The 23,502-nt window shown below is 36.1% G+C and overlaps 1 protein-coding gene across 5 annotated transcripts in view; it reads left to right on the plus strand.

The window, feature by feature from the left end:
- The window catches only part of NSD2 (nuclear receptor binding SET domain protein 2), a 182,829-nt gene that overhangs the window by 103,955 nt on the left and 55,372 nt on the right, over nucleotides 1-23,502 (plus strand). For all 5 annotated transcript variants that reach the window (XM_054030048.1, XM_054030047.1, XM_054030050.1 and 2 more), the window contains exons 6-10: nucleotides 2,178-2,322; nucleotides 3,393-3,470; nucleotides 4,984-5,102; nucleotides 7,967-8,039; nucleotides 9,072-9,196. In XM_054030048.1, coding sequence (XP_053886023.1) covers nucleotides 2,178-2,322; nucleotides 3,393-3,470; nucleotides 4,984-5,102; nucleotides 7,967-8,039; nucleotides 9,072-9,196 — 540 coding nt within the window. The remainder of the gene's footprint in view (nucleotides 1-2,177; nucleotides 2,323-3,392; nucleotides 3,471-4,983; nucleotides 5,103-7,966; nucleotides 8,040-9,071; nucleotides 9,197-23,502) is intronic.

The raw sequence follows: 23,502 nt of genomic DNA on the forward strand, positions 1-23,502 counted from the left end.
TTGTCGCTTTTTGTATTTGTGTGGCTTGTTCTCTAAGGTTAAGTTGAAAAGCTGGAGAGTCTCTGGGAGAGGACAAGGTTGGGTTGTTCACTGTGCTAATGAATAGGAAGGAAGGCTCTGATTTTGCCTAGATGAGGTGGTGGTGAGACCAGGGAAGTGATATGTTGGCAACGTCTCCCATATCTACTCCTGCGCTGAAGATTGGTTTAAATGTATGTCCAGTTGCATGTATAGGTGTAGAAACTTCCAGGACGATCCCATGGTTTTCATATAGGCCATTAGATCAAGTACTATTGTATAACTTACTTCAATCTCTATATATGGAATGCAACAGGACAAGGAATTAGGGAGATTCCAGTACTATTGGGCAGTCATTCTGAGTTCTTCCAGGAAATTGAGACGGTTTCTATATGGACCTCTGTATACCACTAAGAGTCCTAAGTGTGTCTTGTCCTTCTCATAGATCATATAGATGCACTCAAATATTTTTGTCTTGGGTGGGATAAATATTTTTGTCTTGAGAGGGATGTCTTCTGCAACTGAGATGGTTGGGGAACAGGACTGCTACTCTTCCTCCCCTCCCCCTCTTTGTCCTGTGATGTATAGAGCAGGGGTTCTCAACCTTTTTTTTATTGCACATGCTATAAAAATTCCAGGGCCCAGTGGGGGGCAGGTGGACCGGGCTTCAGCTGTCAGAGCGGGGGATTTGGGATTCACAACTTCAGCCACAGAGTGGGGTGGGGTGGGGGTAGGGTGCTCAGGGCTCTGGACTTCCTCCACTGAGCAGGGAGGAGGGCTTGGGGCGTTAGCCCTGCAGGGTTAGGGGCGCAGGAGCTTCTGCCTCTCGGGGCTCCCAGCTTTAGCCTACAGGTTGGGGGACTCAGAGCTTTAGCCCCATGGGTGGCGCCGGGGCTTGGAACTTTCAGCCCCACGAGTGCACTGGGGCTTGGGGCTCTAGGTTTCAGCCACAGGGCCCTGAAACCAGCTCATGGCTCCTTTGGGGCCGCAAATCCCTGGTTGAGAAACACTGGTATAGGCTATGGAGTTGGGTGTATTAGAATAGGGTTAGAAGTGACATTGAACCAAATCTTAGTGATGTAAGCAAGGCTGGGTGCTTTATTGAAAGTAAGATAATGAATGGTGCTGGTTTTATTGGTGGCTGATCTTGTATTCATCAGCAGAAGATTTGGGTTGTTGTTTCCTTCTCCATTTTATGATTTTACTGATTGAGAATGTGGTTTTAGGGTTCTAGCCTTTGGGTTTCTCCTATTGTGTGGTGGTTTTTGAGGGATGCCTCCTCAGACTAGTGATAGCTGGGATTTGGGAGGATGCATGGTACTCCAAGTCCAGATCCTCTGAATGTGGTTATGAGTCAATTCTCCAGATCTGTAGACCAGAAGACTTGCATGATTTTAAACCACATACTTGATTTCACTTTAGTATCCCATTTAATATTTTTAAGCTTTTAAATTTAGTATCTGCTTTTCCATTTTTGTTAAACAGACTTCTCTATGCTACCTTGCTTTCCAAGAGTATACAACCAAACCAGGGCCAGTATGCTTAAAACTCAAATGTTTTTTGTATCCTAAAGATACGTACCACACTTGGGCTTCTTCATATTTGATTAGATTAAACAAAGTTATAAAAGAAAATATAGAATATATTCTAAAATATGTAAAGTGGTCTGGGAAAATTGTTAATTAAATTATTGCCAGCACATATAGTAAGTATTATATCTGCCAAACTACTTCTGAATACTTCTCATTACTTCAGTGGAATCTGTGAAGGCCATCACTTGTTTTTTTCCACTAATATTCACCTAATTTTTTATTGTGGTATTTATTTAAACTTTGCTAACTATGAAATTACAAGGGTTTTTTTTCAATGATTCATTCTCAGTATTCTGAATGTTAAAGGTGTCCAAGTTATTTTGAATTATAAAGTACAATAAATAATTCTTGCTGCTGAAATGTGTGTTGCTAAAACCTTATTTTTAGGGATAAATGGGATATGCAGGGAATCTTCTAGTCTGTACTGTAGTAGTTCTTTATGAATATAGTAGAAATTTTAAGAGGGTTTGTATGTATTAAACCACTGTATTAGAATAATACAGGTATGTACAGCACTCTTTTTTAATGTTTATCTCTTTAATGTATGCCCCATTTTTGCATAAACAGGTGGTTGCTGAACATCCAGATGCTTCACATGAGGAGATTGAAGAACTGCTTGAATCGCAGTGGAACATGCTTAGTGAAAAACAGAAAGCTCGCTATAACACAAAGTTTGCCATAGTGACCTCTCCCAAATCTGAAGAAGACTCTGGTAAACGTAAAACTGTGCTAGTGTACTCTAACTAAATTTGATATACATAGTGATGTTAAACTAAGCACATATTTGAGACCTGTAGGGAAAACAGCTATTATTGTTTTCTGGTTTTAATTCTTGGTGTTTGTGCCAATAGGAAAAGAATGCCAATGGTTACAATAAAAGCAATCCATGAAGTCTACATTCCTTACTCATTGTTCTACAAAGTTGTTACATGTAAACGTTCTACTGTTTAGAGATTGGTGGTTTCTCCTTCTTCTTCTGCCCATAAGCAGCTGCCATTATCTTCACTGCCCACTAAATGTGGGTGGTGGGAATGGGAAAATCAGTCATTTTTATTAATGTAAACTTATGGGTTAGTTCTTAAGAATAGTTAAGAAGTGGTTTATAAAATATAACCAGTACTGTCCTTTCTTTATATTTATATATATATACATACACACACACACACACACACACACACACACACACACACACACATTTTAAAAAAGGTGTTACCTCATAACATTCATCAGCTCAGGAAGCAAGTATTCCAAACTTTATTCTAAACCTTTGTTCCATTTTTGGCATTTTATTGTGGTGTACTGCAAAGCTTTTAGGACCGCATAAGAAATTGCAAGATAACTTTTTTGCTTTTGGCTAAGATTCATGGTCTTGATAAACAAAAGTTTATTTTGATATGATAATTTGAGTTGTTCTTTGGCGTAGCTTCCTTAAGAAGGAAGAATGGAGGGTGTGTGGCATTTGCTTGACCCTTCTCAGTCCAGTTATAAATGTCTGGTATACATAGTGTTTTATAGCACTATAGGTAGGCCTGCTGTGGAAGTATTTGAAGCTACCAGGTACTGCTTTGGGCAGTGACAAGAATGAGAGGGAGAATTTGAAAGATTGTCAGATTTGAAACAAAAAAAATGTATAAAAATGGCAGTCAGTTTTGTTATCTTTCTGTGTGTGAAATAACATTTTGTGGAAAATTGGCGAAGTTTTTAACAGAATTTTAAGTGTCAAATATTTGGATATCGGGGTTTTTTAAAAAAAAACAACAACAACATTCTGTATCTCTCAAGGTTCATCATTGAAGAATATTGGAGAGGCCAAACGTAAAGTGTTTCAAGACTCACCTAAAAGGAGATCAAGATCCAGAAGTAATTGAAATTTGTGTTATGTGCAATTAGTTCATCATTATAAGTAGCTATGGAGTGTACCTTTATGTAATCACCCACATATCATAACCTCTTTATTTCTTCTCAGATGTTGTCGTCTTTGACTTAGAGTTTTAATGGATCCCAAATTAAATATCTAAACATTGTAGTACTGAATTTTGTTCAACTTCCTCAGTGTCATATTGCAAGAAATGTAATTGGAATTGTACCTGTACCAGGTGTTTCTAGTACATATCTTTGTGTACGTTTTCAGTTCTCTATAAATGAAAACATGTCAGTTCAATCATTCCCCATCCAGACCCTACCAGAAAACGTGTTGGGTTTTTTTTGTTTTGTTTTGTTTTTTAATGCTGGCTTTTTGTAAATGGCAGGTTCTCCTGGAGCCATTTTAATTTAAGTTTGCAGATTCAGAGCTGCTTTGAATTTAAGATAATAAAAAAGTCCTAAATCAATTGAATATGGAAAAAAACGAATTTGACAGCTATTCTTATTTTTAAGGTTGTTGCCTTTCTTTGAAATGTTTATCAGAAATCAGTTCCCATTGAAACAGCATACTTCTAGCTGTAGAACAAATTTAAAATGCTAACTTTTGTGAAAGATTTTTAGATAATATATTTATGGTCTGGGACTCCGTAATTTCTCCATATTAAACATGCAATGTGGCTTCTGACCTTGAAAAGTACTGGAGGGTCAATGTTAAGAGTAAGTGTACTAGGTCTCATCATGAATCATAAATGAACCAGACCTCTTTCTAAGCCATTATCATACCAACTGTACCTCAAAATGGTAGATAATTAAACCTAGTAAGTGGCTATGGACTGACCTTTTGTGTTGGAGCTTTACACTGAAATTAAACAAATAACTTATTGTACGTGAATTCTTTATATAATAATTCAAGTAATCTTAAACAGAACAAAACAGAAGCATAATGGAGTTTTAAGACCTTCTATACACTTGTATGTTTAAAGATAGGAATTGCCATTCAAGAAAAAGCCAATGGTCCGTATGATTGGTGATATCCTGTCTCTGACAGAGGCCCCTTAATAGATGTCTTCAGTCTCCAGTACCTGCATCTATATCCTTGGGAAAACTTAATAAAAGAATGAGGGAGACATTCAAAACTTTTGTTCAGTGGTAAAGCACTGTTATGAAGAATAACAGTTACAGCTTTATAGAACAGCTCTATTTTATTTGATAGGGGACAAATGTGGAAAATTGCATATTCAGATTTTAGACTAGTGCTTATGCAGATGGATCTGTCTTACTAAATAAGTTGAATATTTAGCAATTAGGAGTTTGGGTACATTTTAGAACTAGCATTCAATAATAGAAACTGGACCCTGGGCATCAAGGGGTTAATTAAATTTGTTAAAATTTTTAACCGTTTAAAAAAAGTAACGACTTAAAAGAAATATAATTTAGATCAGTTTAAGATAATTTCGAAGTGAGCTTTAGATTTTTTTTCATGTAAGTTTCCCCCATCCCCCACCCCAAGGTAACTTACATGGAAATAAAAGAAACCAAAAAAAGAGGACAAAGGAACCTTCAGAAGATTTTGAAGTTCAGGAAGCACCTAGGAAAAGACTCAGGATGGATAAACAGAATAATCGGAAGGTAATTATATCATCGGTTTGTTTAAGTCAATTATAGCAGCACCAATCACTCTGCTATAGTTAAGTTTGTCAGCATTTCCATTTTCAGGATTTAATATTTACTGGGTTTTAACTGCATCAAATGAAGCAACCGTAAAGATGTCTGTTTGGATGCACTTGTTAAAAAGATTTTGTTAAATTAGTGTTGAGGCGGAGACATCTGAAAAGAGGTCCTTGCTAGTTACTTGAACCTAGCTGAAAAAATGTACTAATAGAATTCAATTCCCATGGGCAAGGGCTCCGCCCACTGGTTTTCTTGCTTTACAATTTCATCCCTTTTCTGTGTGTCAAAAGGTAGAGATGTGTATGTGAATGTTACCACCATTTGTCTGAATCAAAGATTGTGTCCTTAAAAATGAATAAAGTACAAATAAACACTTTTAAGAATCAGATTTAAACCTGTAAAGCACTTTAGGCTGGCACAGTGTCCTGAACTCCAATCTGTTAAATTTAGAAATTGCAGTATATATAACAACTGGTTGTTCAGATAGCAGGCCTTTAACTGGCTCCTCTTCAGTTTCTAGCTTGTTTGTCAGAATTAGATAATTCTCCTTCTTTGAGTAGTGTCCAAATGGGTGCTCCACTGTAGGGACACAGACACACCTACAGTGGAGCACCCATTAGGGGACACATCTCGAAGAATCATCTTTACTACACAAAATGAATAACTTCTTTTATGGACTTGCCTAGATCACTAGGGATTCTGTCTATAACAGTGAGCCCATACTCTGCAAACATTTAGGCATGTACTTAACCTTTTCCATGTGGGTATACCCAGCAAACTCTGAAGGAATAATCTGATGAAAACATAAGCATGTATGTAAGTGGCCAGATCAGGCCATAGTAATATAGTATATGAAGACTTACTGTAAAATAGTGTTGTGAATCCCCTGGAGGAAGGAGCATTGTGATCCAATGCTTACTAGGTAATTTGAATACATACATGCATGCTCTTGTTATGCCTTTGGCTCCAGAAGGTCTCAGACATAGCAGAATGGTTACTTTATTACTTTATTATTTTACCCGTTTCCTCCTCTTAGAAACCTAGAATAGTTCCAGCTGTCCACTTTATCACCATAAACAATTTAAAGATCACTTAGCTGTCATCCACTTGTGGAGTAGTGAAGAGCATTGAAGCTGCACTTCCCATTCTTTAGTTTCAACTCCGTGGCAGATTTTTAATATCCTCTGTCCTGGGGAGCAAGAAGCTTTGGGATTGATCATGAAACTTTGCTCCTTGCAAAGGATCAGTGTGTTGCTATTGTTATTCTGTGCCCTTAATTATTCTTTATGAAATTTAAATGCTATAGAACAAAATGATTAGGTAATAATACATATTCATAGATTCTGTCTGAAAAATGTGTAACTTATGAAATTATGATGCATATAGAAATCACATCGGCACAATGGGAGCTGCATTAAAGGAGCATAAATATGTAACAAAAGCAAGGACACTTTCAGTGAAGAGTGAATCAGACCATGGACCCTCAATCATCTTGTTAAAAAATACATCAAGAAATTTATGAATCTGATGGAACTATAGCTTCTAGTTGTCTCAGTGATAGGAAGTTTATATAAACACAGACTTACTTATTCAGCAAAGGGCATGGCTTATGGATAGGCAAAACTGCTATTGGTTTCCATTATGGTGGGTTTTTTTGATCCAGCAGGCCACTTCTTCCTTTGTAGACTGGCTTTGAGGTATTCTACAAAACCTTACCAGCTCAATAATGGATTGACTGAGGAAAATCAATAAATACTTAAACCTCCTTTACAAATTCAAAATATATTGACAGTTGGGTCCTTCCATAATGTCCGTCTTGTTGATCAGATCTGCATCAGTTTAGGGTTAAGCAACGTTGACTACTACACCTCTACCCCGATATAATGTGAATTCGGATATAACGCGGTAAAGCAACGCTCTGGGGGAAAGGGAGGGGCTGCGCGCTCCGGTAGATCAAAGCAAGTTTGATATAACTCGGTTTCACCTATAACACGGTAAGATTTTTTTGGCTTCCGAGGATAGTGTTATATCGGGATAGAGGTGTATTTGCATGATTTAGTACTTCAGTGGATCCATAGCTTATAGTTACGATATTCATGGCTATCCCTGTTGCTTAAGTAATTAAGGGAGGTGCCCTATTTTTGACCAGGTGCAATGTCCAGAGTCAAACAGCTGAATGTAAATTCCCAAATTTCTCAAAATACTTCTTGGCCTAAAATATTTGATAAGTTTCAGTCTGGCGCAAATTTATGCAATATCAATATTCCATTGAAAATAGTATTTTATAATGGAAATGCTGGCACAACCTTTAACAATAACAGTGCAAAAAATGACACTGCTACAAGTAGTGACATTGAAAACAAGTATCTGAGACTTAAAATTCAGTGCAGGGTTGATCCTCAAATGTATATATTTCTGCTGCAGTTACGTTAGTAATTTAAAGGTATTAACTTGACCAACTTGGACACAAGAATAATAAAGCTGACTGAAATGCTTTATCTTCATATAGCATTTTCCTTTTCATGCAGGGGTTCATATTTCAGTTTTAGGTGAATAGGTTAGACATTGAATATCAAGTTGGGTTTTTTTTTGTTTTTGTTTGACAGTTTTATAGCCTCTGCTGTTGGTGGTTTATAAAAAATAAACATGCCTAAAATGGAAACTTACCATAGCTGAACTACATTACAATATAGACCAGGATGTTTGCAAAGACATTTTCTTTCTAATAACAGAAATCCAAAAGTAATTGCCACCTTTATCCAATCACTCATAAATTAGGAGTTTTTTTTTCTTTTTTCTTTTTTATTTTTATTTTGTGACAGAGGGAGACAAGCAATGACAAAACAGCAAAAACAAAGGTCACAGAAACCTTCTCTTCACAAAAGAACCAGTCAGGTAATGTGGTCAGAATAAGTTTTAATTAATTTTTTCAGTTAACTCATTTAAACTAAACAGGTTGTCTGAGCCAGCCATCTAAACTTTGCTGAAGCCATATTGAGTTATGCTCAACCCAGTTTGAGGGGTTGCACTCTTTTCTGCACTGCCAGCATTTTGCAGTACTATATTTGATTGAAATTGTGTATTGCTGATTTAAAGCAGCAGTTCTGAAGTTCACCATTTGATGGCACCAAATTAAAACTGTTGCCCATTGATATTGTAAAGTAGCAATATAAACCTTGTTGTTCATATGCATGATTAATATACATTTATCCAATAAAATAAGTGTATATAGTAAATAGTGACCATCAAACTTAAATTAATGTGTGATTCAAGAACTTTTAACAATTGTTTGACGGGAGGCAATGTGGAGAGTTGAGAGGGAGTTGTAAAACAATCTTGTGTGCTAAATGGTTCATTGATCAGATTTGTTAATCATGCACAGGTTTAAGGTAACTTTTATAAGAACACATGTATTTAACTCTTACATTCAGTTTAAAAAGTTTTAATACACTGCAAAAAGATCTAAACTAATATACATGGTATTGTTGCTGTTTTTAATGTAAGCATCCAGTTCCTTTTATATAACTTTTTTTTTAAAAGGGGATGTTTGTTAACAAAGTGAATCTGATTTTGCTGAGATCATGTAGGCCTTCTAATGTAGTGTTTGAGCAAATTAGTGTTCCATCTCTTTTAAAAAAGTCATAAATTACAGAGTATTGTAATTTTAAAATATTTAGCAAACTTTGGGAAATTTTTAACAATATTTTAAGTACATATTTGTTTAATTGGAGAGCTCTTGAGTCTTCAAAACAAAACGCATCATTATTTCAAAAACTGATTGTGCACTGCTTACTCAGTACTACATAGGCGCCCAGAAGACATACCTAAACAATTCCTTCCCTTATCTGAGGGAATATTTTAAATGGCTTCAGGGAGATAACGTTTAAAGTTCCAAACTTCACTTTGTAAACCCAAATTATTTTACAGCAACGAAAAATCTGTCTGATGCATGTAAACCACTGAAGAAGCGAAATCGGGCTTCAGCAGCAGAATCTTCAACTCTTGCTTTTAGCAAGAGTTCATCTCCTTCAGCTTCCTTAACTGAGAATGAGGTAAAAAAAAAGTGGTGTTCACACACAGCCATATAGTTACAAAAAGTATCAGGTGTAAATCTTTTTTAAAAACACAGAACAAAAAAAAAATGACAGATTAAATTCTCTAACCTTGCTCTAGATGAGCTACAGTTCTGGCCTATGTAAAACCTGTTAGTGTGTGTATTGCAAATTCATTTATTGTAACAAACGTCCACTTAGGGACTTCAGATATTGTGTTTTTTAAATGTATTTACCAAAATTTTTTTTGAATTGTAACCTTCTCTTAGAAGCAAAGTAAAATGCCAGTGTGTTGTGTATTTTCTTCTACAGATTTTATTTAAGTGTCGACTATGTTAATTTCATTGTGTAACAAAACTGTCATGTTGCCATAGGTTTTATATTGAAGCAAGTTTCTTGATCCTCTGTATTTGGTCTACACCAGTCTTGGTCAGTTTTCTGAGCAGTGGCCTTTTATGCTGTCAATCTTTTTCGATCTGTTCAATTGGGTACTATTTCTGTGGTGCAAGTAGCTTAATCTTCAGCATACTTAAACAGGCAGTGAAGGATGTATCTTTTTGATATTTACTTATCATAGTCTTAGGTCTGCATAATTGGTATTGTAACTCTCCTCCATTGACATACAGTAAATTAAGTGTATATTCATATTCAATAAATGGAATCCATTCTACCGGTCATCTGTACTGTTAAAACAAACAGCCAAAGAATGGTAGCATGAGAACAACCTATGCACGCTGTTCTAAAAGGGGATTCCAGACATTTAGCAGGAACAGACCTAGGCAACCTCAGAAGTTCATATTAAAAAGTCAGATGTTATTAAAAAAAAAATCATGAAGGTTTTAGGTTAGTCAAAGAAGAGAATTAATGTTTTGTTTGTGAGACATAGGACTTCAAGCTGCAGTTCCTTTCACTTCTCCCATTTCACTGTTTTGTTGAAAACCTAAGTTGCTCAGATACCATCATGAGTGCAATATAAGTATCTAGACTGTTTTCCGTAAATGGCTAATTTTTACAAATTGGAATGATAGCACATTAACTGCTGTGTATAGTTACTATGACTTCAAAAATGTTTTTCTTCCCCTCTTCTCCTGCGTCCTCCCCCCGCCCCAAAAAAAGAAAAAAAAAAAACCCACCAACAACAAAACTAAATGACAACTAAAAACACAAGAACCCTCAGGAAGGACAGCCTAGGTAATACTAGTTCTCATCTTTATCTGAATCAGCTGATTTCCTTCTTTTGGCTTAAGTTTTCCACTTTTTTGGAGCAACTGTTGAGGCTTTCTACCTAATGCTGTATGTGTTTGTGGGATTTGACTTGTCAACCAAATCCATGTAAGGAGGAAATTGTCAATCTATTTGGTTTAAAATGTACGTCTCTTGATGTTGTAATCTGGGAAGACATGTTCTCTGATTTCTAAATATAAATTAAAAAAATTCACTGTCAAGAGATCTTTCTTCAAAGGCTCAGTTGTTTTAGGACTTAGGAAAATCTAGGGTCAAATTCTTTTTCCACCTACAAATGATTGTGAGCCAAATTGTTCAAGTGCATGGGCTGAGCTGAAACCTCTCTGAAATCTCCGCTGCAAACTCTGTGCTATGCGTTGCAAATGAGATAGGAGGAAGAGTAATACACACTATTGCAAGAGCTGTGCTTACACAATACAGGTTTGCAAACAAGGAAGTGAATTATTTTAATGGTTTCTAAGGAAGGTTGAAAATAAATTTATTGACAACTTAACATTATCTTAAAATAAACTTTTCACAAACAATGGAGACTTCAGCATAATAGTTGGTCATGTGCTGGGTCCTTAGCTGGTGTAAATCAGCACTGACTTTAACTTATACCAACTAAGGATTTGTCCTAGTGAGTTTTCTATGATGATAGCTATTATACTAGTAAATAAATGAAACATGCTAGGCATTTGCTTTTGAATTTATTAGTGATTCTTCTGTGAAACAAAATAAGATGTAAATAAACTTCGGATCTTGTGGGTGGTTTAAAAAATATGTAATGTTACTTTAGCGCTTGCATGTTTGGCAATGTAGACATGTGGCCTAAGGGTGTTAATCAACAGAAAAATCTCCTGGTTGGTAAAGGAAAGGGAGCATTTAAAAATAAATATAAAATAAAAGATGAGGTGATTAAGCAAATTGATATTTGTTTTTATGGGACAGAGGTGCAAAGCTAATTGATAGGATGCAATTCTTTTATATTAAATATATTTGATCTGCTTTATATTTTTGTGGTCACTTTTATAGCTTAAAGTGTTGCGTTAGACATTGTCTTTTAAGGTATATGAGAAAAATAACAGATACCCTACTTATGTAAGCACACACATGCAAATTCACAGTGCAATGTAGAAAAACTTCTGGCCTTCATGCTCTTTTCAATAAATGACTGTAGATTGATTCCAGGATGGGACCAGATTCAAATGCAACAAAATATTTTTCTGGGATTGTTGGAAGCTGCATTGAGCCCTTAAATTTGTCTTCATTGCTACTAATTTTTATAAAGGACGTATTTTAGTTTAAAACAAGGGGAAGTAAACTAGTTATTTATTAAAAGGGGCTTTAAAAAAATTCTGCATAAAATTCACATGAACCATCAATTAAGTCCAAAATTTTCAAGTTAATAGTGACTTTGGGTACCTAACTTGAAATACTTTAAAGGGTCCTGATTTTTCAGAAGGTAGGTGCTAAGACTTTCAAAAGATCAGGCCCTTCAAGGTATCCTAAGTTGAGCACCCAAAATCACTAATCACTTTTGAAAATCTTAGGCTGCGTCACCAGTTGAAACTTAGTTTTTAATTCTTTTGCAGTTGTTAATGTAGATCACCACCTCAGAAATAAAACTACAGATGAATCTAATCCTGAGAGAAAAAGTTACTTTTCTGTATATGCACTTTGCATCAGAAATGTTTGTCTTTATATCTCATGTGAAACGTTACTTTTGAAGTGAAATTCTTAACGAATTACCTATGATGGAATAGAATTAAAATTTTATTTTAACACTGCAAAAGCTATAGAGAATGAGAAAAGTCTTGTATATGATATAGAACAACTTGGCATAACACCATGAAAGTTTCATGATCTTTGTGAGAAGACATGTAGTTATGTCATTGATCTCTTTCTAGAGGATAAAACAAGTGGTGTTCAGTTTTACTTTCTGGTTCTTTACATAAAAAACGGAGTAGATGGATAAATTTTTATGTATTGCATGTGGGTGCCCTTAGAGTGCAACCGTTTTTTTGTTTGTTTGTTTTTAAAGCTCCAGGCCCCTAGGACTGCTAGATTATTGGCACACATCTTTCAATGTGTTTGCAATGAGGCATACCTTGTTCAACATTTCAATCACATTTGATGGATATAGATTACATTCAGTAAAATGGGTAGGCTTTTTTAATATTTCAAAACATGTAAAGTATCAATTTCATGCAGTTTAAGGTATAGGTACATTCCCGAACTTTTCCACAGAAAAGTGGAAGTAAGAAGTATGGGACTTAGAGTATTCCAAGTTCTTAGTCAGGCTGTCATTTACCACACATGGGAAGAATGAATTGAGTTGGCTATCACACAGCAGTGTAAAGAAACCCGTGAAAGGGTTTTTCCCATGCCAGGAGTTTAACAATATTATATTAATACTGCATAGTAAATTCTTTGTCCTCTTATGGAGAAGATTTTAACTTCATTAACACCCAGTATCAAACAAGCTGGATTTCTGTTCATAACTACAACATATTGTGTTTAGAATGACATAATATTCCAAAACATCGACTTCAAGTTGTACTGTTTTTGTATACAGTAAATAATTCTATCACTATCAATTTGTGGCAGATTTGTTATATCATCTGTTTTACTGGTGTTAGCAAATACGCACACAATGAAGAAATCTAAGACAAGGTAAGATATTTGATTAAGAAGACAATCCTAATAAAACACATGCAACTTGTAATTAAAACACCACTTCAATTCCATTTATCTACACAGAAGTCTAATTTTATACAGTATACAGATAGAATCCTCAAAATACAATGATTAAAAATATATAAAGATACTATCTTAGGAGGAGATATCTCAGAGGATAGGGAGGAATGAGTTCACAGGATTTTGAAGAAATTACTATGCTAAAGAAAAGTAATTCAAGCTGTTCTTGCAGGCCTGGAAAACTAAAATCCGTATTTCTAGCACTGTTTTTTCTAGCTATCCTTCTAGATAATCCCCTCTGCAAAACAATATTTAAGAATAAACCAAAATGAAAAATCATTGGAGGTCCTCCACAACCTGTAAATCCAATTTCTACTGGAGGTTTTTTTGGTCTTTGTCCTCTGCTCATTAGCAAGAAATGTTGGGGGGAATTAACTTTTTGATACTTTTTTCCTATTTCATGCCACCAATAAACATCTGAAATGGGGGATCATTGCAAGTAGCAGAATTTGTCTTTTACTACTTAACATCACCCAAGGCCTGCAGTAACTGAAGAGACCGGCATTGTCTGCCATACCTTACTGTTTTATTTAGATGCTTTCACGTTCACATGAGAAAGTTCTAACCTTGAATGTTGTTCTTTGGCAACACGTTTTTTTAAATAGAAAATTGAATTTCTCATGTATTATTCTCCTCTTGTAAACTCTTTGAACTTCCAAAAGCTGAGATTCTGTTTATAACATGTTCACGTAATGTAGGTTTTTATTCCACATCCATCACCATGGTGTCTTGAATACCTGTATGCAATCAGTAATATTAAATAAAGTTCCATAGTTGTTGTTTATATTCCAGGAATATTCAGCAATGCATACCTTATCTGAAACTTCAAGCCACTGCTAATGATAAAGATGGAACATGTCCTAGACTTCTTACTATCATAGTACCGTGTACACTTATGGCACAATATATTTAGAGAATAACATATCCAGTTTAACAGTTCGGGCCAAAACATACATCTTCAGTTCAGGATCTCCTATACTGAAATAAAAGAAATTTTAACTGTAACTCAGTTGGCTCTGTCAGTTTTTCTGTCTCTTTCCACAATAGATTTTTGTCTGCTGAATACAGTCTGTCATTTGCACATTGAGTTATGTGATTCCCATATCAATTTTACTTAGATTGAAAAACCACAAAGTTACACCATTCAAAAAGGTGAAGAAACAGTTAAAGTAGATTCTTTACCATAAAAACCATCAAAGAGTTTTATTTTGTCAGAAGTCTCAGGACTGGTATACCTAAAAACCTAACCTAAAACCTAACCTAAAAATTAGATTGACCCAGTTAAATTGTTCAGGGCTTTGAAAAATTTTGTGCCCCATGCAACGCAATCAACCTAACTCCCCTGTAGACTCAACTGGAATTTTTAAGGTGACCTAGCTACCGCCTCTTGTAGAGGTGGATTATCTACATCGACAGAAAAACCCTTTCCATCACTGAAAGAAGCATCTATGCTACAGTGGCACAGCTGCAGTGTTGTATGTGTGCCACTGTAGCGTAGGCATACCCTCATACTCAAATTTATGCAGAAAACCACTTCCTGGATTACTATGACACAGAAATCAAAGTCTTAGAAGTTGCTTCAGGGCTTGAAGGTTGGATGTCCTTAGTCTTAAGAGTCATGGAAGTGAATAGCCAGCCTTCAAGCCCAGACTTCCTGAAGAAACTTCTAAACCTTCGTTTCTGGGTGATTGTAATCCTACTAATGTGTTTATAAAGGAGAGGGAGGGTGCCTGATAGAGGATGCCACTTAAGCCAGCCCAGTGTCTTGAGAAAACTCATAAGCTATTTAATTGGGGAGATGGGAGAGGTCCAGGGAGGTCTATGGGAAAGCAAGGTATTTGAGTTAGTCTTGTTTGTAATTCTGTAGAAGTGATTGTTTTAACAAACAACAGTAGGAGCAAATGAAACCTTTCTGACATACCCTGTTTTCATTTTAAATATCCATTTAAAAAAAATGATTTTGTTGAGTATTTTTCTAGATTGCTTGTGATTCTAAACATCAGTGCTCGGTTAAAATGGGAAATTGGGAGGGCTAGCTTTTCTGGTACTGGGAACATTTTTCTTTAATTTCTTGGATATCTGATTATAAAATGCATAAGCACAATGTTGGAAGATAATAAAAGCAAGCAATACCTGACTAGGAAGTTGTGACTGAACATGTCTTGGGTACAGTGTGAGATCTAAGGCCACATGCTGTATAGTATTTGGGGGAAGTGCTGTTACACATGCACAGTGTTGATATTATAACAGGCATTTTATACAAAAATTAAATAATAAAAACATGAAGTGACAGTCTAAGGAAAAAATAGTTGAAACTTTAAAATTACACTTTTAGTGGCTTGGAAATCTGAAAGGAGGCTGGCTATGTGAGGGGCTAACCCTACCTTGGATTCCATTCCATCTGTGTATCAAAGGTGGAAAACAAATAGAGTAAAAACATTACTAACACTTTTACACTTTAAAATGCAGTTTGTTTTGAGCCTTACTAGGCTAGAGAAGATTTGCCTGTCTCTGGGAAAGCTTGTGTAAGTCAGAGCTACAGGAAGGAAAGATTCATAATACTAATGCTATACATAGAAAACGTACATAACCCTTCCTAGCTCTGCGTTTGCTAACAAATGATGGACAATATTCAAAACTTGCTTCTGCTTCCTGACTTTCATATTCTTGCATCAAACATTTGCGTTTTTTTTTCTAGGCCATTTAAAACTAAGTGATGTCTTGGCTTTTGTTTTTTTAAGGAAAAATACATGGCAAATGAGACATTGAAGAAGGCTCTATAAATACATTTTAAAAAAATTCTTAAATTTGTAGATAATCATAAACCTAAGACCAAAAAAATCTTAATGTTTAATTTCTCTAGACCTGTTGGCTTAGAAAAACAAATTGGATTTTTTTTTTTTTTTTTTTTAAACGGACTGCAGATTGGATGAGTGCAGCCTTCTTTTGCTTATCATTTTGGTACCTAGAATTCCTATATCCTTCCGCGGCGCCCCCCCACCCCTTCCCCTTTGAACCTACAGCATTTGATGGTTTTGCATTGGCCCCTTGAGGTTTTTGTATTTAATATTTGGAACTGACTGTTTTAAAGGTAGTATGTTTGTCTGTAAAGAAGTATGTATGTGGAGGGAGTGAATATTGCCTTTTTTGTTTTTGTATTAAAAAAAACTTCAGAAATAACTTACTTTGGTACATGCTCATTTGAAACTCAGGCTAAAATTTCCTGTCTTTGCTGCCTGACTGCTTATCACAGCGTGGCTGGAGGACAAATCAATTATATCAATATATTCCGTTCACTTTATAAATGAGAATTCCTTTGTCCAGGTGTGGAGCCCATGTTAATACTTGGCGTACATCCACTTAGTCTTTATGTGAAGTGGGTGTGTGCAGATTAGGTGTGGCTCACCTGATAATCTTAATTTTAAAAAATCAATTGCTCTTGGTCCCTAGGGTATGGTGCATTGGCTTGCTGCTCCATCGATATCTGTTAAATACAATGATGGAACTGGCATCAGATATTTGGTACAAAAACATTGTGATAAATGACTCTATTTGTAAAAAGGAATTGCTTTATCTCAAATTTAGATAAAATGCCTAACGTTCACGTGGTATCTATTGCAGTGTCATAATACTTATCCTCTGAGCCCTCAAGACCCTTCTGATGAATGATTTTTTAGTTGGCAACATAATTATAGCTTGCACCTGATGGGAGTTTTAAATTAAGAAAATTGAAAAAAATGACTTTTTTATCCATAAATACTACTTTTAATTCCCCTTTCCCATTCGTTCCAGAAGAAAACACACCGCCAAACAATTTCACTAGACACATTAAAATTAGAAAAACTAACTCCAGAAAATATACACTGGTTCTTAGGCCTTAAAGTTATCTCAACTTGTACAGAGAAACACCTAATTTCTTCCTTCTTCACCCTTCCCTTGCACCCCCCCACAAAAATTGCACGTGAGCACACCCTCATGTATTCAACATCTGTTTTCTCAGGAAGGAAACTGCATTATTCCACAGAACTGTCTCGTTGTTTTGTATAAGTCCATTGAGGTTTTATTGTGCGTTATTATTATGTACTCCTTCTGCACAGAGCTGCTTGGCCAAAGTAATAGAATACACTAGAAAATATTGGGCCAACATTTGCAAAATTATACCCATAAATATGAACCAAAATTCAGGGTCTGTTACGGGTTTAGTTACAATAGATTTGTGCATCAAATATTGTGGTATACAAAGCATTCTTGTTATGTAAGAAAACAATAGTGACTAGAGCTTTTATAAAAATTATTTATGTAGCCTTCTTGGAAGTAGGTTTACCATTGTCAAAGACAGTCCACTAGACAATCCCCTGCCTTTAGTAACCCTGGAAAGGACTGTAAGGCAACTGAAAGGTGTATTTCAAGGGAGGGGGGAACTTCTTAGGAAATGAGGCCTGAATATCCTCTTTCATACACAAGTGTAAATCTAGAGTAACTTCATTGAAGAGAATGGTATTACACTAATACAAAATGGGTGAGAGAAGAGAATCAGGCTTAGTGACTACATGCTTTGCTTGATTATATACTATCACATTTTATATAGTTTTAGATAACTTCCAGTTGCTGAAAATCAGGAGAAACATGGCAATATTAAAACAAAAGATTTTATAAATGCATCTGAAATTGTTTCTTTCAGTTTGACTCAGTACTACAAAGTCTGTCAATAACATAACTATGGAGAAATTAAATTTTAAAAAGCAATGCAATCAAATTTCTTGACTAGACTCACTTTTTTTAAAGATCTCATGTATTGCTTACTTAAGCAATATATAATGTATAGTGTTCACAGGGAATATGAGATCTTCAGGCACTAAAGGAGAATTTGTTACTCCTGCAAGTGACTTAATAGAATGACTAATGAGGTCATTGCTATTTAGGTGCAGAACAAAGTCCCAGAGTGAAATCTTGGCCCAGTTGAAGTCAACAGCAAAACTCTAATTGAATTCAATAGGGCCAGAATTTCACTCCTCCTTTTCCCCCAGTTTCCAGTGAAGAAATTATATTTGATTTCTAAAACTCCCTCCCTGTCAACTGACTATAAATCATTTGCTGCTTTGTCAATATTATGCTGGGTAGATGCTTCAGAGGCAGTCCTTCCTAACTACTTGGGGGAGGAGGGGAGTTAGGAGAGAATGATTACCCTGTAGCAACTGGAAGATTTGATAGTGCTCACGTTTCTAGATAGGTTGATGACACACATGCACCTAACTTAGGCAAAACAATGAGATACATCCAAAAACAGAGGATCGCTATTTTATTGTGTACACAATGCACAAAAGAGTAATGGAACACTTAACTTTTGAGTAAGGTCACATTGAAGAAACCTGCCAATTTTTACAGTAAATATTTTAAACAAATGTCTACATTGCCTTAAGCTTATTTTCCCATTAGTTTTTTTTAAAGTAGCACTAAGTGCATGGGGAGGATAATATTCCTTTGTAAGTGTAAAAGGACACATAATAAAATTGCAGGCTAAACCCATAGCTAAAAAGTATTAAATGTCTGATCTTGCCACTGTGAGTGATAGTCACCCTCAATTTTGACTGAAGATCAGGAAAGAGAAGTTAATTTTACACAATTTATGCCTTATTAAGGAGTTTGCTCTACTGTTTGTAATATGAATACATGCTCATTTAGTGGACTTGGGGTAAATTCTAATAAATAGGAACTTACATTTTATACACACACTCCCACACACCAACAGTACCAAATATGCAGAGCACTGCAATCTAGAAACTTGCACATGAACTTTTGTTTGCTTTTACTATGCAATATTTTAAGGCACATTAAAATAGTAATCTTCTTAGTTATGTTTCACTCTAGAGGTGACTGCATTACAGTGAGTGAACTGATCCTTAATTATACTTTTGTTAGTTTAAAAAAAAAAAAACACTTTGGGATTAAAAAAAAGTGCTATGAAATTCTTTCATCACCCAGATTAATCTGAATCCTTCCCACAATATCAGACATTGCTTAGGGCATGAGCAAGGCACTGCCATCCCTGTCTAGCCTGGGTCACACTTCGCATGAGTCCCCGTATGTCAAGTCTCATGAGTTTTCCCTCTTGTGTTTGGCATAGGGTTTCTTTCAGTTGGCTCCTTCTTACATGTACCTCCTGCTGCCCAATAGCATGCCTGCAATAGCAGACACTTTGGCTTTATTCTTAATACGTGTACCAGATATTTCCATCCTCTTTTCTGGATAACTTTGGAGACAGGAAATTGTTGAACTCGCTAACAAATCTTGATGAGATGAGAGCTAAAGAAGGTGAGAACATAAAGATTATGATGTGGTAGATATTTGTGGGATTCTTGTTTTACGTATGAGAGGTTCACGAAGCATGGTTATGAGACATAATTATTAAGCTTTTCTCCACCTTCAGAATGACTTCATCTACCATCCTGCCCATAAGTGGCAGCAAGGCTATTGTTTCATAGCAGCAGCCCACATGAGGCACTTGGAGGCTATGGTATAGAGTGGGATATCGCGGTATTGATACTGATGAGGTTGGAGAGAAGCTTGGATGGAATTGGATTGTTGGAGAGATTACTTTGTGGAAGTCGTTAATAGTTGCGTTTGGGTGAGTGTTTCATTAGGTGTTGGCAGTCTGCCCCCAGTTTGGTAGCTGTGTCCTTTCAATGACTATGGGAAAGTCTACACAAGAAAATTAAGTTGACCTAAATTACATCGACGTACAGCCACTGCAGTAATTAAATCATTTTGTATGTCTGCACTATGCTCCTTGTGACTGCAGTGCACATCTTCACCTCAGCACATGCACTGATTTAACAATGAGTGGAGAGCATTGTGGGGGACGGCTTCTGAAAAGGCAGCAACAGTCGATATAAGCAAAGCAGTATCTACACCTTACTACATCAACCTAGGTGCTATGCCTCTTGCTAAGATGGAGTTAAGTAGGCATAGTGTGCGAGTTATCGATGGGAGCTACATTTCAGCGTAGACGCTTAGAGTTAGGTCAACGTAAGCTGCCTTACATTAACCTAACTCTGTAGTGTAGACCAGACTTACCTTAGAGTGACAGGGTTGAAAAATGCTTCTGTGCATTGAAAACATGAAGCACCTGGAGGGTGGAAGAAGGGATTATGGGAAGCTCTCCCTGTCAGTTTGTGTGGTAGTTGTGGACATAAGTAAGTTATGTGAAATTATGTTGTGGACATAATAAAAAGCTGAGATGTTTGATTTTAGTTCTGTTAGCTCTGGTCTACGCTACAGAGTTATGTCGACGTAAGGCAGCTTACATTGATCCTAACTCTGTACGCATCTACACTAAAATGTAACTTCCACCAATGGTACATGCCCACTGTACCGACTTAATAACTCCACCTATATGGAGTGCTTAAGTCGATGTAGTTAGGTCGACGCAGTGTTAGTGTAGGCACTATGTTGCTTATATTGATACTTGCTGCCTTTCAGAAGCCGTCCCACGATGCCTTACACTAACAGTTAAATCAGTGCAAACACTCCTGGTGAGGATGCTCACTGCCGACACAAAGAGCATAGTGTGGACATGCAAAAGCGATTTAATTACTGTGATGGGTGTAGGTCAACATAACTTAGGTCGACTTAATTTTGTAGTGTAGACTTGCCCTTAGTTTCACGTATTGTTATACTACCGTATACAGGTATAACAGATCTGATCAGAGGACACTGTAGGGCCATTGTTGATGGGTTTGTCTCTGTTCAGATATATGATACAGTCTGGAAGGGTATTTAAATGGTGGTATAGTTGTGCCCTTTTTTTTTTTGTTCTGTGTAGGTGGTTTCCTCTGACAAAACTAGATTTGGCTGAGAGTTTCTGTGTTGTGTTAGTATCCCAGGAAGGTGTTAAGATGCCTTTAGTATTGGTATATTCTGTAGATTGGCGTGTTACCCTAAGTGGGCTGATTAAGTCCATCACTGCAGTTGCATTAGAGGTGTGTGGGTTGATCCTTTCTGGTGGTGCCAATGTTTATGCAGATGACTGTTGTATTTCAGGTTCTATGCTGATTTCCTATTAGCTTCAGGGTTGAGTTTAAGGTATAAAAAACCAAATAGTTTAGCACTTGCCCTTTGCTGTTGTGATACTGAAATATTTTATAGATGAAAAAGCCAGGAGGGACCATAATTTAAAAAAAAAAATTCAGAGACGGTCTTGTGCTAACATTGCTCTGGCTTAGAGAAAAAGGAGACTGGGAATGAGGAAGGCATTTTCCATGTGAGGATTCTGGAACATTCTTACCCTCTTTGATGCAGCAGAGGCTATGTTAACCTTTAAGGCACACTTCACACTCATCTCTCAAATTTTTGGGAATGCTTTTTGATGGTGTTTCTTTGGGGAGCAACTAGTATTGCTGTATTTTATGAATTTTACATTTTTTAGTTTGTATTTTTTTAGTGTTAAAGCATATAGAGCAAAGTTAAGTTTTCATTCCTTTCAGGGTACCTAACAGTTCCTGGATGTTTTGTTTAAAAATGATTAATTTGGGCCATCTGTAATGTGAACATACTAGGGGTTAAAAAATAAGAATACAAAACAGTTTAAATACTGCTCATACAAATTAAAATTGTAGTGATTATCTTAAACATGGTCAGTGTGTCAGATAATTTAAATCAGGATGGAAACCGTTCTGTATTTCCACATACTCCCAGTACTGTCCATCTCAAACTCATTTTTCAGCAAGATGGCTGCCGCTAGCAGTGCACTCAAAAATTTCATTTTCAACTTAAAACTATATGAAACTAATTATTTCATAATTCTTTGATATGAGGTACATTTCCCAATATAAATTGATTGATTACTTTGCTCAGAGAAACAGTTTCCTTTAACTATTTAAATTCTGAGATTTTTAAAACTGCTAAACAGAATTCTTCAGTGTTTTGAAATGGGGAAAAATCCTTGAGTGTAGATGTAAAACACACATACACAGTCCTAGAAGATTAAAAGGACACTATCAAACTATGGTTTGTCTTTAAAATTACCATTTTTAATCAATTATTTGTAAAAACCCACAGCCTTTCTGGACCTCAATTATATGAAATTTCCTGTCATCCAAATCAGGATCATCTCTTTTTACATCAATTAACACTGAAATTCTTTCAATTATCCAAAACTTTATCTGAATATATTTGAAGAAACACCTTTTCCCCTTCTCCCTCTCTTCCCTATGCAATATATGGATTTGAGCCGTTGTGTAAAACTTAGAAGTTTGAAATAAAATGTCCTTGCCTACCAATTTTGTCTTTCTTCATTTAGCAAACAGCCCCCTCACCCAAGTTTCCAGGACCACAGAAACTCTACAATCCAACTGATCACCCCCATATTTACAACAGTTATAGTAGGTCACAATTTTGGGCCTTAGAGTGGACATACCTCTTACCTGTTTGAAAGCTTTTACCAGTTTTAGCAGTCTTCCCTGTAGAACAAATATCTCTTACAGGTAGAAGTTGCAAATAGGTAGAAATATCTTAAGTATGAACACTGTAGATAAGCTAAGGTGTAATACATGGATATCTGGGTTTAAAAGAGAGTTTTTTTTTTTCTAATTTTTCAAAAGAATTGTTTTTGTTTTTTAATTCCAGTTACATCTGTGAGATGAGCTTGCAGGTTTTTTCCAGTCATTGTATTTCACCAGGGTAAATTTGGACATCTGTACCATAGATATCAAAAGGACTTTAATTCCTGTTTTTGGAATAGGACTAAAGCATTTAGGAAGTAAACTGGATGTTTTGAAGCCATTGGGGTTTGTATAAAGGGCCATTTCATTTCATTCAATGTCTCCAAGAGAATTCATTTGTGTATTGAAACATGTTAGTTAGGATGACAAGTACCAAAAGTCTTCAGCTTCACTTTAGTGTAGGCTAAAGTGACATGGATAGCCTGCCTCCATAATGTTTTCATTGTAGAAATCTTCAGGAATGCTGCACTACTCTTTTGACTTGGCTTCTGGTTCTGATGCTTACTTTAAGAGGACAGTTTTGCAGTCCTTTTTTAATTAGAAGTCTTCACCCTGTTCTCCTTACAGGGGGGGGGGAGGGGGGATTTATTGCTTGTTAGTCTCCCACTGGTAGGAATATACCGAGGCCACCCTGAAAAGGGCGGGTGGGGGGAGTTATTTACCATAGTAAATGTGATTCTGAGAGTGTTGCCTCTGCATATTCACACTACAGGTCTATCTTTTCCCTTTTCCTTGGAGTTCTGCACACATGAGACTGAGATTTAGAGGAGTGAGTCAAGGTAGTTGGGGATGTCCTCACATGTTCTAGGCAAGGCTCCAAAG

This window comes from Malaclemys terrapin, chromosome 5 (genome assembly GCF_027887155.1).
Source record: "Malaclemys terrapin pileata isolate rMalTer1 chromosome 5, rMalTer1.hap1, whole genome shotgun sequence".
In the NCBI taxonomy this organism is placed as follows: Eukaryota; Metazoa; Chordata; order Testudines; family Emydidae; genus Malaclemys; species Malaclemys terrapin.